This window comes from Atheta coriaria, unplaced genomic scaffold, assembly GCF_025399875.1.
Source record: "Atheta coriaria isolate IRGN ID8LTWV9N9 unplaced genomic scaffold, Caltech_Dcor_3.1 hic_scaffold_7_pilon, whole genome shotgun sequence".
Taxonomy (NCBI): Eukaryota; Metazoa; Arthropoda; class Insecta; order Coleoptera; family Staphylinidae; genus Dalotia; species Dalotia coriaria.
Window position 1 is genome coordinate 5596883 of NW_027045449.1, and position 17106 is coordinate 5613988.

At 38.0% G+C, this 17106-nt stretch overlaps 1 protein-coding gene across 4 annotated transcripts in view; it reads left to right on the plus strand.

The window, feature by feature from the left end:
* The window catches only part of LOC135796155 (fibronectin type-III domain-containing protein 3A-like), a 43594-nt gene that overhangs the window by 14392 nt on the left and 12096 nt on the right, over window positions 1–17106 (plus strand). Inside the window, exons 1-2 of one of the 4 annotated variants that reach the window (XM_065308075.1) lie at window positions 1980–2404; window positions 16145–16626. The exons of 2 other annotated variants lie outside the window; for them this stretch is intronic. In XM_065308075.1, the coding sequence (XP_065164147.1) occupies window positions 16398–16626 (229 nt within the window). In that variant the 5' untranslated portion in view covers window positions 1980–2404; window positions 16145–16397. Of the gene's footprint in view, window positions 1–1979; window positions 2405–16144; window positions 16627–17106 lie in introns of those variants that run through there. One more of the 4 variants, XM_065308076.1, reaches the window with a different exon arrangement.

The following is a 17106-nucleotide window of genomic DNA, read 5'->3' on the forward strand; positions in this document are numbered from 1 at the left end:
AATTTCACTTTTTGCGCGTTAATTTTTATACCGTAGGGGCTTTACATGACGCCGGTCGTCGTGTTTACATAGTTCCGGGAAATAGTGTTAAAAAAACATTCTTGTTTGTTTGCTGCGTGGTGTATTATGACAGCATTAATTATTTACGAATCTGCTTCCTGATGCAATTCATCATAAACCGCCAACATTGTTTTCGTTAACAAATTGGTCGAATTGGTGGAAATTTCGGGTTATTGGGAAAATTGTATTTCATGACACTCGTAAACTCGACGGGTTTTGCGACTTCCTGTAAACGCACGAGTTGAAACATGAAACAAGATTTGGTTTGTGAAATGAAATTCAAAGTGGGTCAACACGTGAAAACTTGGATATTTTGCGGAACTTTAACTCAGTTTTGCGCGTTACGTTCGTAAAGTTCTAAACACAAAATTTGCAAATACCATTTTGCATAGCCTTATGATGTATATTTTTCGTGCGTCGTGCGTAAATGTAAGTTCGACGTACTAGCACTCATTTCGTAGACAGAGACACATTTTGTGGTTGAGGCATTTCTTCAAATATCAGTTTGGATTCACGCCCACTTCGGTCGTTTGCTCTTCGGCCAGGCGCCGATGATGTATGCGCAATGAAATGCTACACTGTTGCTATGTTTACCGCTGGGGGCGTCACTCAGAAATTAGAAATTAGTGCCAACATTTCAGAAGTCACATTACTCAAATATATCTTCCTTGCGGATTCATTCAATATTTTACAAACATTTACTACATAAGAAAATGTTGATATTTTAGTAAAAACGTGATTTTATCTAAAACTAGCTTTTGCCGCGACTTCGTCCAGGTAGTGTTTAATAAAAATGTAATTTGTTTTTACTTTCTCGTTCTAGACATAGTATGTGTCAATTCTATCAAAGAGATTCACAATTTTATTTTAAAGAAATTAATTATGTCAAGAATTGCTAATCCATCTCGAATTCAACTATTTAACTATAAATATGATTGAATCTCAATGCCAACTTTTATCCTATAGAAAAGGGCTGTCTTTAGGGTTTTCCCGGCAATTATTCGAATTTTTCTCGCCGTAAAAACCATACTTGGGCTTTAAAAAACATTTAAAAAAAGAATTGGCCAAATTGGTCTAAGCGTTGTTGAGTTATGCGCTTACCAACATATTTTGCGACTTATTTTTTTACTATAGATATAAATCATACGATATTTAAATAAAATCCACTATCAAAAGACCGCTTTTTCTGTTGGTTGCGCGTCGCATTATGAAACATTCCTGCATACTGCGCTAATTACTAAATAATTAGCGAATTTCTTATCGCTCGCATTCCGCGGCATCCAACCGGCGGACCGGTCGACTAATTCGCTCGTAACTTAGCTTTTAATCAATGAATTAATGCATTAAGCATCATTAATATTATACTGATGCATCTCCCAAGTTGAGCGCACGTTTATTTATATTAAATTCGCATTGCGTACGTGTAAATTCCACGCGATGGGATTTTGCATTTATTTTACATTCGATATTACATCAGAGCGTTGCGGAGTCATACGTAAAGTTTTGATTTACTAGTGACGTTCGATCCTAGCCAAACCACATACACTCTTGGTGTGTATTAATAGACAGGCGATGATTTAACGTCGAACATTCCTCGGAAATAGAAAATAGCTTATTTATCGACATCAATGATGAGCTATAAATAGATGGTAATTAATTTAATCACAAGTGCTTTAAATGTTTTTTTTATATCAATATAATTTTATGTGAGTGAGTTACGTTGAAGGGTTGCTTTTTTCTAATTCTTATGTGCGTTGCGCATGCACAACAGCGCGCTTCTTTGCGCATCAAATATGTGCCAGAGCCGCGGCATGCTCGCCGCTCTTCGGGCGTTTACGAGCAGCACCGTTCATCGAGTCGAACCGAGTTGGGGCGAAGCCGTGTTCGAGCCGTGTCGCTGCACCCAGTTCGCCGCGCAGCGTTCGTCAGTGCTGACCGAGTTGCCGACGCTTGTTTCGTTTCACGCGCGCACACATACACTAACACTCACACGCGTACCGGACGTGTGCGCTCGTCGCCCTCTTGCGCATTCTTTCGTCGCCGGCGCTCCGTCGAAGTTCGACTTTCAGTTCGGTTCGACTGAATAACACCAGCTCGTTCGTTCAGTCGCACAGTCGTGGTGTATTCGGTGTACGCGAGAGTTGAATTCTGTACGCTCACAGGTTGGCAACAATCGTACGCCGAGATAAGCGAGGACACGAAGCGAGATTATTCAAGAATTCAAGAAGTTATAACAAACAAACCAAGTTATCAATCGTACGAAACATAAAACAAGTGTGACCAGAGTGAGTTTTATAATAAACGAAGAAGCACTTTTTGGTGCAATAAGGGATTTATTATCAACGTAAGTTTTATTATAATAAACAGGTATTTTGCAATACAGAATTATTTTATGAATAGAACTATAACTTTCCAAATACAACCAAGATATATGTTAGTTATATTTTTTTTATTGGGAATTTGAGTTCACTTAAAGTTGATTCGACTTGACTTGGGCGTTGCATTGCGTTGCTCACTGTTAAGCTCGATGCGCAGCACCGGCTCGGGGGAGGACGGAGGAGGCTGTGGGACAGACCATAAATGAGATTAAATCCCAGAGTCAGATCGTTCAACTTGGAATTTAAGCTGGAATAAATAACACTCAACCAATAATAATAATAATTATTTATTTATTATGGTTAACACTAATTATAATTATTCGCCCCGAGCGTGTTTGGATAATTTCGCTGTAATTTGAATTTTCCGCGCGGATAGATTCAATTCGAAATTGATTTATCGAATGAGTTGTGTTGTGCGTGCGTTTGGTGAATGCGTGGCGACACAAAAGCACATGCATTAACCCGGATTCGAGTTGCAGTGCGTCGAAAAGCGCATCGGCGATGTTGCTTCGCCGATGCCAACGATCGAACGAGTGCCGCAACTAGTTCATCAATTAAACCAACGAGGCGACGAGCGCCAACAATGTAAATATGTACTCTTTCAACCAGCGAACCGGCAGCCACTAGTAAACAGTCGAGTTAGTTCATAATTTTTGACATTTACAGATTAACAGTATCGACATTTCAACCGAAAAAAAATTATATTAGGTTGTATTGATTATGATTTATTTACATGTAAATTTGGGTCAATATTAATACAAAGTGTGAATGTTGGTGGTCCGGTTGCAGGGTGGTCCAATCTATGGTCACACTTAGAAGTTGATAAATGCAATGACAAGTTGTCTGCGCGTCTCGTTGTTGCACTTAATGAATCACATGCGTTTTCAATTCGCGGAATTCGCTGATGAAATTTGCGCCTCGCGAACAATCACAATTCACGCTCGAATTGGTGTGTGGTGGTCAGCGACGTCTAAGCACTTACATTGTATATTGCTGAGTTGTGTGCGCATTGATTTTAGCGACGCGTTCTATCAATAGCCGCTATTGTTTTCGATTTCAATTTGTATCATTCGTAGCTGTTTTCTCTAGTTTCTATTATGCTAGTGGCAGCCAATGACAAATAACAAATTATAGTCTACGGTCGGCTCCGGCTCGACTAGAGATTGAAAGAGATGAGAGAATTGATAAATACGAACGAGCTCAGACTAGATTTTAATTGTTCGTAATTGATTAGTTTATGGATCCTAACTAACAGCCTGGAATCGTGACAATACAACTTATTACTTTATTAGACCAGATAAATATCAATTAAATGTTTTTATTTTTAAAAACTTAAAAAAAATATTTCCTAATTGAATAGTTATGGTGTTTTTTTGTTGTTCAAACGTTTGATTGTTTAGTGATGGAGACATCATGATGTCGCATCTCATTATCGACGATCGGAGCGTGCTTGGCGAAGGAAGTGCATTTTTGCGCACTTTGCCGTGGTCGGCCGAAACGGTATTAGAGAGTTTTCGATTAAACACGTTCCGATGATTATGGTAGAAAGTGCAATTACGTTCCGAACGAACGTTCGCATTCCGCGTTCCTCTCGGCGCTCGTTCGCTCGATCTGCGCGCTTCATTATGTCGTTATTATTATTTTATTTGCGCTCGCGATGGAACCGCACGCGGCTAATCAAGCGCGTCGCGTCGCATCGCTGGCTGATATTTTTTCCTAAACAATTTTTCGCCGGCTAGAACATATTGTATATATGCAACGATCGAGTGAAATTTGATGTGAAAGGTTTCGGTTGTTGCTGTTGCAGTGTAGCGTTTTTTCGCGTGTGCTCGGTAATTTCATGGCATGCAAATTTTCTCGCGGCCTTTTCGGCATGCATGATCGGCGAAATCGATCAGATGTGAAAATCGCGCAATGGCTAGTCATGCAATGAATTGCAAACGAATTTAAATAATTGCGGGGAGATTTTGCAATCATATCGTATCTAATAAAATACTCAGGTTGAATAAACTTGTAATTTCATCTTTTAATCGCAGTGTATTAAAATATGCTCTAACGTCTAAGCTAATATTGCATTTAATGTGGTGTGTGAGTATTGTTTCTTGCGAAACGCGATAATTCCGCATGCAATAATCTTTACGGCACAATAACCACATACAGCGCGTTGCAAACAATAAACAAATAAATCCGTTAATTAAAACGCCAATAAAAATTTACAACGTACATTTACCAAACCGAAACTAAAACCGAGCCGGGGCGTGCGCGAAGGAGAGGTAATTATGCCATTAGTCAGATTAAAATTTAATTGTTTTGCGCAAACAATAGACCTACACTTGAGTTGTGTTCCTTAAATTCATCATTAATTTCGTGAGTGAGATTCGTGGCGGATTGACACGAATTATCAATTTTATATGTAGACGCAAGCTCAGCAGTTTACTTCTGTTTCTCCGTTTGCAGTTTTGGCTTTAAGATTACGTTTTAGTCGCGGTAGTGTAATGATTAGTGCGAGTCTGAGTCGGGCCTGGCACAACTCTTTAACTGTTAATCTGTGTGAACCGACGGCGCGCGCGAATCACATGTATCATGCATGTTACGAACGCACGATAATAAAACACACGCAAGCTAACTACACAATAAGGATGTATGTACAAAAGTACAATATCCAAGAATTGTAGGAAATTTAGTCGGAATTCAGGCAACGTGTGATTGTTCCAAGAAGTTGTAGGAGAAAATGTCAAGGAAATTTTGTTTTCTTGGAAAGTTGCTGTGTTTTTACAGAATTAAGGACACATAGATGCATACAAAGTAAGTTATAGGTTGGAAACTGATTGCAGCATGTGATTTTTATTTGATTTTATTTGCTGTTTTGATTTTCCTTGACTTGACTTGTGACTTGTCTGTTTCTTTTTTCGGTCGTTTTTAGCCTTCTTTGCATGTTGTCTTTTATTGGCTCATTGAAATCACGAGTGGTCGTCGTCTGGGTTTGCCTGTCTTTTATTGTCTGCTCTTGACATCCGAATCAAATTTCGCGGTTTTATGCGATCGCTTTTTACGACCCGACATAAGAGCAAGACGTACTCGAAGACATTGAAGTCGCATTAAAAATTAACGCGAGACGCGCGATGCGAAATGTGAGGAGACAAAACTCGTAAAACGTAATTTTAATGCGGTTTGTATTGAAATAAGGGCGAAATAATTTATATTCTTGAATGAAGGACCATTTTAAATGTTTACTATTGCAAACTTTCACTTTCTGGCGAATTTTGCAGCTTAATTTATCAAATTAAATCTAAAAGTACTTTTGTTTCTTTTTGTAATTAATGCGTTTAATATTTAAATAGTTGTTTACTTGTCCCTCGCGAGTTTTCTGGTTCTTCACCATTTTCTCAGGTATGCACAGGTTGGCCGGTTGTTGGCCGTGTGTCGTCGGTGTTGTTGTTGTTGCCTCGTAACCTGTTGCTCATCTCTGCGTTGGCTGGCTGGCTGGCCTCGTTTTACATTATTCCCGGTCAGCCGGACGTCAGCCTCGCTCTGGCCGTGCTTGGAATGCTCGCCGCGGCGCGTCGTATCGCCGCCGATCCTTCCTCGGCGCTCTCCGGCTTTGATGATGCCCATGCTGCTCCTCCGGCATAGGAGCGCTATATTCTCGAATTCTAGAGTTGTCGACTTCTTCACTGTGAGGTCGAGTCGGAGTTTAGCTGCAGCGCTACGACGCTCTGTCTGGAAATTCCTTGCAAGCTTTTACTTATTTTATACGAAAGGAATGCAGCACAACATCGTCTAGAGTTAATATTAATTATATTACAGGTGTATTAAAAGTAGATTAAAGGATCAGAATTATAATTGTTGAGCGTTTAAAATGTTTTAAATGTTTTAAGGCAGCGTGTTGCTTAAACTACATTTTGATTTACAGTGTAAATTATCGAGGTGTAAAAATAGATTTGTTAGTTTTCGTAGTTTTCTGCTGTTGAAAAACGGGCAAAAAATATTGTCTTCACTAGTTTCTCAAACAAACATGTGTATCATCAAGTGAGTTTTTTTTCTACAGTTTTTGCCTTTCTTTGTGTTATCGTTTATTGAAAAATGTGTTAATCTTAGAAAACACGGAAGTAACACGGTCGATTTAATCTGTATTTTTAGGTCTTTTCTAGATACCTATTTTAAAGACATTAGACGTAGGTATATTTATTCCATTTAAACACATATTTAGGGATGGAAAAATGCATGAAAAGAAAGTTAAAGAAGCTTAAAAAAGTTTTAAAGAATTTTACGGAACATTCTTTCAGGTCTGTAGAATTTCTAAATTTAACCAAAAATTATTTTAAACTTGGAATAATTTTAATTTCGTAAACATCTGATTGTGTTTCGCCTGTGCTGCTCGCTTACAATAAACATAAGTGTCATTAAATTATATGACACGACGTAATAATATTCTATGCAATGCGTACGGCGTTGTTTACGCGCACATTACATCGCAGCTAATTTCATTACGCCGAATGCCGCCGCGCATTGTGAAAAACTACGCGCCGTGAGACACAAGGCTGTCACACTTTTTGATTTTGTTTCTTTTATTCTTCACTTCATACAACCTGTCATTTGCAGGTACCTATGTGTCTTTATCACTGTAATATTTCATTTATTTTACTGCTAAACAAATATAAATGCGATTTAAAACTGTTTGGACACAGTGTATACTGACAAAAGTTTATAAAATGATTTAAAGCTAAACGTTCGATGTGTTTAATGTATTTTAATGCGTTTCAACGTTTATACAAAGCCGAAGGCTGTTGGGAACAAAAACAGGGAAGACGACAATTTAATCATGATGATCATGCTTAATTCATATGTAATTCATTTACCCAAGGGTTTTTAAAGTAATTCCAACATTCAAGAGCAAGAAAACTTTTATATCTTAGTTTTCTTCGAATCATTTAACAGAAAACTAGAAAACGATGCTTTTATTGAGATATATATGAGATATATTCTCATGTTTTAGTAGGTATATGTACATTTGCATAACTGCATCCATTCGTAACAAATAAAAAAATAACGGCGAGTTGCGTGACTCCCGCACGCAGAATATGCGCAATCGTACAAATTGCAAACTGCAAATCGCGAGCGCGGTCGGTCGCATCGCGCCGCTTTTGCGGGTTGACGCATTGTCGCAAGTTTATTCACTTGCAAAGGAGCATGACTCGCCTGCTGGGGAATTCAGCGCACAAACAATAACTGAATTACTTAAACTCGCATCGACACTGCATGCGTTGTTGAGCTCGGATCAACTTCGATGATAAACTGGCTTGAAAGCGCTTTAGCTTCGAGGATAACTCAAAATTTCAATTAGTTTGCAATAAACTTGCCGCAAATTTATGATGGATAAGCTTGATGAGTTTTTGCGTCGATATGCATTGAACGACTCGGATAAGTTGCAAGTCTCTTTGAGGCGCGCGACGCGACTAACGGTAACTAAATTGACATTGAGGCTGAAAGTATGTCGAATAACTCGGCGAATTCCAGCGTCCGAGTGACGATGCCGACGAATTAAACTAGCATGTTTATCTAAGTCTAAGTACTCGCTTCGTGACGCTAACTACGACACTGCGAGTAATAACTTGAAGTTAGTTTTGTTTGTTTTCTTTTCCACTAGCAAAATTTGTTGCTAATAAATCAATGTTCAGATGTGAATTTGATTTATTGCAAATTTTGATGTATTTTTAGTTTTGCGTGAGGCTGAATGCGTCAATGATCTAATGAATTCCGGCCGGCTCTTGAAATATGTACATGAAATATGATTGCGTTGTGCGTGTGGTATATTTATTACTAAGATGCAAATGTTCGCAAAACCAAATGTCTTGGATTTTTTGTGTATGAGTGTGGTTTTTTTCTTGCTTAGCGTACACATCTTGAAATAAGATGAGGTTCGAGGCGCGAGCTTCGCTAATAACACAAATTAACTGTAAACATTTGACGAGTAATTATACTTTGAGGTCATGCACACTCGTAAAATCATTCCGGACGGTTGTAGGTTGTTGTCATAGGGAATTATGGAGTTGATGTCGCATGTGCAGAAATTAATCGAATTGAAAAAGCGACAAATTGCGGAAAATTATGAAATTAAATGTTTTGCAATATTCAATTTGCAGTTTAATATTAAAATTATTACTTGCATGGTTTTTGCTAAAATTCATTTAAGGAGTTTCTAAAATAAATGTTTTATGGATAAAAAAATTTAATTTACTATTGAATTGTGAAGAAATTGTGGTTGTTCCATAAATACTTTTTGAGTATTTAATTTTTTCGTTTCTCATTTAAAACCAGATGAAATCTTTTTTAAGTATTTAAATCTACTGTTGTAACATTACAGCGACAATTACATTTGTTACTCATGATTTTCGCCGAAAGAATAATCGCTGTAATAAAATAAACCATTCCGATAAGTAACAAAAATTCTATTTTTAATAGTAGTTTCGAGACTTGAAGTTTGCGAAATATTCGCTTTAATACTCTTAAATTTTCTGTAGTTTGGAAGACATTTACGTTTTAGTTCGAACAAGTTTTACGAACGCTGTTTTCACGAGAGATAATCATAAAATGTTCCATGCTCTTTTTTTCCTCTTCAGCTCTTTCGAGTTTTTCGTTGTCAACCCATAACGCTAAAGTTTACCAATGCGAAAACAGTAAGATCCTGCGATAATACCTTGAATTACCAATTTCCTTTGAATTTCGAACATCCACATCGAATCCGAATGCAAATTACGTCCGAAACAATAGAAAACGAAAGTGCGTCTCACATGGCGCGCGCAGTAAAACGCGCTGCTGTGTTTTCGACACATCCGTCGATTCTTGTAATTATTTGGCGCAGGTTTCCATTCGTTTAAAATTTTCATTTTATTTGTTTTGTTTTTGTGCTGTTCGCTGAGATTGCGCCACCGCGGCTGGACCGGCCTGCGCCGAATTTCAATGGAGGCGTGCGAACGCAAAAACTGAATGAAGTTTTACAATTACGATTGCAATCGCACCGCTAACGAATGTGATTGTACTCGCGGTGTTGTACGTCGAACGAAACGCCTATGTAATAATAGGCGTTCAGGATAGTTGAACACTTGAGTTTCGAACGCGCTTGGACACACGTATATCACACCAAGCATAAACATAATAGGATTTTTTTATAGTGCAGGTGCCGGTATAAAGCGGAAGTACGCCGGTTTGATTTCGTGTGACAGTTTTGGCATGAGAAGAGAATTTTTGATTCACGTACCTGTTATTTTTGGTTTCAAAATTTTGATGTATTAGTAAGTAACTGTTCTCGCGAATTTCGCACTCGCTTATTAATAAATCGCGTTTTAAATTAATTTTTAACTAAATTTAATTATATCTTCATATTAACCTGAAATAAAAATTTTAAAAATTTGTTTTGAAAACAAATTTTCAACAATTTTTTCTTCTCTAATTTTTATTTTCTTGAACCAGTTTAATGTATTAAAAATTTAAAATATGAACCCATTTTATATTAAAAAAGGTGTTTTCAAAGTTTTTCCAAATATTTTTATTATAAATTGAATTGTTGATAGAATCCATTAAACGTTATTTGACATACAAGATAGATACTAAAATAACGACTTTGCATTACTTATGATGATGAACTGAAACTTTGCATGCTTCTATTTTTATTACTTATTTCAATTGTGTTGAAATTTGTAGACAATATCGGTCCCGTTGGCACATAATGCACTCAATTCGTGCCGAGCTTGAGTATAGCCAATATAATAAATAAATCAACAGTTAACCAAGAGACTCCTGCTGAATGCAACAAGAGAAAATATGTGGAGCATTGCATCGAATCGGCTCGCTCATTGCTCATTGCTCATTGCGCATTGCACTCCGCACGTTTCGCGCGTTCGCGATCGACGACAGCGCACAAGAACGCAAATTAACAGTTAGCTATGCGGCGCGGCGCATTTCTTCTGCACACACGACCACCGCACATTTTTTTTTTATTCGCGTCTAACTAACATAACATGCCGTGTGTGTGTTTTTTCTCTTCTACTTCTTTTTTGTTTTGTTCTATGAAACTAATACGTCTAGCTGTGTATGGCGTGTGCGGCGCAGGACGCACTGGAAAAAGTAAACCAAAGCATATAACACTGAAACACTTAATCGCTACGTGCTGAAGTCAAGACTAGAAGTCACATGCGCCCGCCACTGCCACTCAACCTGTGTATGCGCGTCTTAATTAATTAATGTAGTCATCGTTTGCATGTGTGCGCACTTGGTGTGCTTCCGGTAACATATAAACAATTGTAAACATGTGCGAAGACAATTAGGTCTACTTTCGATGCACTTTAGATACAAGATTAACATTATCACTTAGTTGATTGACTAGGAATTCAACTTATCTGAATATTGACAGCTTGTGAGTGATTGGTGATGGTTTTTTAGTTCTCGAGATTACGAGGGAATTTAAACACTACTTTATTATTTATTAAATTAAAGCGGGTCATTCGTACGGTGCACCCGTGCGTACATCTTATCAGTACGTCAATGTGGAATTAATTCAATAAGATGAAGTGCTATGAATGAAATTACTATCGTAACTATAAAATGAAATAATAAATGCAATCATTGTGTCCAAATTAATTCCCAGATAATAAAAATTATAAAATTATAAAATTATAAAAAGCGTCCAACGCCATCAGGTGGATAGTTAGCAACATCTAATATTGTATTAATTTGTATTAATGAAACACTCTTTATAAATATGGCACGAGACTTTGGTCTCGGTTGCCGGCGTGGCGTTTACGAATGTAAACAACGTGTCACTGAGATTTCTCGGAATGCGCTGTAATCGCTTTGTTATTTTCTCGCGCTGCTCCGAGTTTTTAATTTATTAATAGCGACCCGGGTGATAACTGCACGTTTTGATCCTTTAGACGTCTCATCGTGTTATATAAACACTAGTCAGTACCAAACGCGGGGAATTCCAAATACATAATAACAATATCTATATAAATAACATAATTGCTAACTTTCTCTTAATTCATTTAGAAAGAAATTGATTCAAATGATGCATCGATTGCTTTTAGATGTAACGGATGTTTGACGATCACGGATTTATACACCGATGTCGTTTTGCATGCGGTTTGCGGTTAAGTTAGTGCAGAAACACATCGATTAGAAAATTTAACTCGCGGATGGCTAAACCGGATCTTGAATATTGTACGCAATCGAGTCCTGTTGACTGACTCTTTACCGTCGCTGCCACAATCGTAAATTTAGCGTTGAACTTTTCTGAAAGTATTAGTGATTTCTGTCGTGTGCACACTTGCAGTATGCGAATTTCAGTGCGCGGCGAGCTTTCAGTTAGAAACAAATATGTAAGTTGTGAGTTAGTGCGCGAGCGGCACTATTGCAACGCACGTTCGAGTGCTGGTGCATGAAATGCACCAACGTCAATAAGGACTGATTGTGTTCGGCGGTGTCTAAATCAAACAAAAGTCTAAATATGCGGGAAAATCAATATATGGCAAGTTGTGAACTGATCAGAAAGTTCAAATTTGGTCAAATAAAAAATATTTAAATCAAAATAATAAAAAAATAATTTTAAGATTCGTTGTCTTTTTATTCCTGGAATTTAATGTGCATTCCGGATTGAAATTGAAATGTAGAACGGATGAATGGTATCGCTCAACTATTACGTCAATACGCGTCAATTAAATTTAACTCGAGCTAATCATAAACAGACATATTTCTGGCGCTCTATTTCATTTAGTTTTCTATTGGACACTTCAAAATATAAATCATGAAATTCCCTATTTCATTTTTATTTTCTTCAAATTATTGTTTATTCTATACTTGACACAAATAATGCAACTTCAATGCCTTAATTTTTCTTTTGTCTCAATTCTTGGAAAATAATCAACTGACGCCGCTAAATTGAGCGCGAATAATGAGCAGCGCTAATTATCTCTGCGCCTTTCAATGAACAACGATTCGACTGATACACACGATTGCTTTTATTTTATTTTTCTCGTATTGGCGTTTTGGGTCGTCGGCATTCGCCGTAGTCGTAATTAAATTAAACGCGGCGCGAGTGCCACGCACGTACACGATTTTTATCGACTTTCTTGTAATTTGCCACTTTGATGAACACATTACTTGTGTTTTAATCATACGGGCTAATGGCGCGATGGTGCGTACCGGCATGATGCCGCGAGTGCTGCGCCGACATTACTCTCAAAGAGTCGGCGGAAAAAGTTTGAAGTTCATTAGCACTAAGTGAGCGTAACTAGTGGCAAGCTAATTGAACTGAACTCAAAGAGTGCTTTAATTGATGCGGAACGTGAAACACACGTATTGTGTCATCGAAACCACAAAAAAATCTTCATCTCTTATTGAACTCTTTCATGTAAGAGCATATTCTTCAAATGGTTCTTAACAATTAAGTGTTGCCTATTATTTGTTTAGTACTTCAGTACATTTAATAGGTGTTAATATTATGTAATATTATCATAGTCAGTTGATACTCGCATTTCATATTTACTTCTTGCGCCACAAATGCAGGTCTGCGCGCTGGACTTACGTAACTGGAAATTCATCGCGCTATGCGTAATGAGCGTAATGGTTGTAATGCCCGTAATGAATGAAGCGTTCGCGCAACCGTAACCGTTTTTCATTCTTTTTCTCTCTTCGGCTTCTCGAATTCTTTGCTCGCCTTTCGGTTGTGTGACGCGCCACGTCGTGATGAATGAATGCTCGCGCTCGCCACCATGCGAACTGTTGGTACGCAATACGCAACAATGAACGAATACGCACAAAACGCACCGATTACGAACCATAAGCACACAATTAATTGCTTGCTAATTTACTTTTGCACATAATAAAAAGAATTATCTCAATCTTATTCAAGTTATAAACTAAATATTTCGTAACAAGCGGCACGTAAAATTGTATTAAACTGAAATAATATTAGTTTAAGAAAATCTAGTTTACAATATTAAATATAGGATGTTCTACATAGAAATCCTACGCCGAATGCGAGTTATGATAATAACTGATATCACTGGCGGCTTAAATGCGGAACAAGGATATACACATCCATCCATCTGTGCTACTGATGAATGAAATGTGTGAATGTGTTATGTTATCATCCGACAGTATTCAGCATTTGCTGAGTTTAATTTTGTACTTAATTGTCATTCATGAACAGCAACGACAAACACCGACGCATACGGTCACATGTGTTATCACAGCGTAGTCTTATCATTTTTATTTATATAATTTATTAAACAATTTTGTATTCAACTACTATAGTTGTACGTTGTTTTGAATCATTTGCATTTAATGTGTTTATTATTTTAATATTACCTACGTGTAATTGTCTTCTTGTCTTATTACTACTCAATTCTGATCTACAATCTGTTTCTTTATTATTTTGTTGTTGTTTGTTCTCGCGTGGCATTACGGCGGGCGTGTGCGTAAATTAAAAGCGGCGAATTTCGTAATGATGTGAAGTTAATTTCTAATTTTCCCTCTTCGCTTGGCGGAGTGTGAGAAGTGAAGTCGAAACATCTCGAAACCAAAACAACGTGTAAGAGTGTTAAAGAAACAGCGTGATATTAGAATAAACTAGAGTTGGGAGCATAGACGAGAACAAAATTATAGAGCAACGCTAGTAATGATACCAAAGTTCTTAGCATGAATGCATTCCGTAATGAACGCAGAAATTGTTTGAGGTAGACAACAGACAAGTGAACGAAAATTAGACGCTTTTAACTGGAAACTTAACTTAACTAGAGTTGAAAACAATGGAAAGCAATTTTGATACACATTAGTGCCTAAAAATACAACTCCAGACAAATTGTAGCACTAAAGTGTGAAAATATGTTTCTTGAGATCATTATTAACAATGTCATTAGTTCAATATTTAATGAACTTTCTTGGAGTTATGCTGCAATGATACTTTGTGTGTCCATAAATGAAGTTTTCATAGTTTCAAAGTAAACTAGTAAACATGTCAAGAGATCGTACAAACCAAAGTTTATATTGGACACTAAAACTAGTGCTTTAAAGGCATGTGAATCAAACAACCTTTCGGATTATACGACGACCTAGCGAATGAGAGTAACGAGAGGTAATTCTTTGGATAGTTTTAACTAAGGATAACAAGCTCAGAAACGACAGACCAATCAAAAAGTTCATTCATTCTTTCAATTCATTTGTTTGAAGTTTCGTGGGAAATGACATTTTAGATATGAAATTTATTACAACCTTGACGCGAAAAAATGACGTCTGTGTAACAAAGGACTAATTCTGCGTACAAAAGTCGGCATATTTGATTGATTGCTTAAATTTTAAAATTGTTAAACTTTCTATGACCTTAAATTATAAATTGCTTTGAAAACTTTTCGGTTTTCTTACACGAGAATGTCCATTTTGCAACTTTGAGTTTACGAAATTTTTTTGTGCTATTCAATCTCTTTCGCAGTAATAATCTAATGATGTTGTTATTGTTATATTTTCAATCTTTAAATGTTGGTGGATTTTGTGCGGTGGAACGTCGTGATTCGCTATTCGTTAATGCGAAACTTAATTTGTGTGTGTATTAAAGCCGCGCCGCAGTCGAAAAACCCAGTTACATAAAAATAAATTTCTCTTTTTAACGATCCGAACGAAATCCCGACGAGCACAGCAACAAGTCGCGCGCGCGGCTCGCGCAACGCTGGCCATCAATCTTGCACTAATTGCGCGCAAGTAAATTTCCAGCGAATTTCGACTCGATTTCCAGTCCAATCAAAGTGCGTAAACGACGCTTGAATTATATGCTTCGCAGTGATATCAAACGCTAATTATAAGCGACTTGAATGAAACGCACCCAAATCAACGCTAATTACACTGATTATTTGCTTCTGGTATAAATTTATTTTAGAACAACAACTAAAACTTGATTTTAGTCATTATAAACATTTGCGTGAGGATGTCGCCCAGACTTTTAATTAAATTTTTAATATTTTTGCGTAGTTCTAATGTTTTAAACGTTTAGCTATTATGTGATGCGCCGTCGGAAAAACCAGGCTCATTTGTACAAAACAGAGATTTCATTATGCTCACTGAATATGCACGATGTCCACGCAGACGGACGCGGGTCGCAAACATGAGAGCACGACTCGTCGTCGGCTTCAGTTCAGTTCAATGTCATCGCCGTGGACAGACGACATAAACAGCGACACTCGTACTCGTCTTGCTCAAAAATTAAGCACTGGGTGACAAAAACCTAAAGTTACTCGTAAACTTGAAAAAATATGCAATATGATTCAATATAAAAAGTCTAAAATGTTTCAAGTCGCTCGAGAGCACATTTGACATCATGCAAAGCACGTCACAGACTTTGTTTAACCAGCGGAATTGAATTATAAATTATGTTACGAATCATCGCGTCATCTTGGCTTGCTTCAAATGTTAAATACAACTAAATTATCTTTGTCGTTTGCATCCAGTTGGTATTAGTGAATTTGACATTTATAACGCATTGTTTTATTTGTTGGAAGTTTTGGTTACGAGTACGGATTGTGAATACCCTTGAACTTTTAATTAAAAGTGAGTGACTATCGATTGAATAAATACAACTTAATTCTATCTTGGTATATGATATGGAAAGTTATAGTTCACGCCAGCAAAACGTGAATTCATTGTATCAATTTCTAATTTAGGTCTTGGTAGAGTGCCGCCTCTCTTCTCATCTGGATATAGACACACAGCTCCTATCGGCGTAATAAAATTATCATAGTGTTTGATGTGGGCGACGACGCGCCCCACGCCGCCATCAGAGTGTCGTGTCCGTCGCGTCCTTTGAGTGCTGAGTGCGCGTCTGGGGGGCGGGGAAAGCAGGGGAGGAGGAGGCGGTGATCCGCCTGAGCAAAAGTGTCGCGGCGTAGGGGCTCACGACGCGGCGGCAGCGGCGGCATGGTCGCCAGCCAGACCGTCGACAATGACATGTACGCGATGCACACGTCGCCCTACCACGTGCCCCATCATCACCACCACCACCATCTGCACGCGCACCATGGGGAGTATTACCCGGCCGGCGCGGAGCCGACGGGCGGCGGCGGCAATGGCGGCGCGCCATACTATAGCGTGCCACCGGAGCTCGGCCGGCCGCCCCACATGTGCACCGTGCATGGAGGCGACTACGGTATGTTGAACTGTGAAGGCACAAAAAAAATAAGTCTTAAGACGCCAGGGAAATACATGAAAATGTACTTAGGGGTTGCTCACTTGTACTTCTATTTTCATTAGTGAGTACAATTGGTTCGGTATTGTTTTGTTGGAATTTCTTTAATTAATTTTCCAGACATACATTACTATAGAGAATTGTGTCTGTCGGTAAGGTAGAGCTCCAATTTACTATTTTTCAATTTTTATCCGCATTGTAAACTTCTTTCGTAAATAATAATTGTGGGAAAGCCCAATCAAGCTGACGCTCTACTTGAAGCTGATCTCCCAACGAGCAAAGTTCATTTCCGAACGGTTGGAAGCAATTTCCGCGTCATTGCAATGCACGAACGTAACCTGCTTTGGCGGCGACATTTCGCCAAGAAATGTAAAGCTCTCGTCCCAGCACACTGATCCGTGTGCGCGAGTAGAAGTAAAAGTTGGTAATTATTATTAAAAG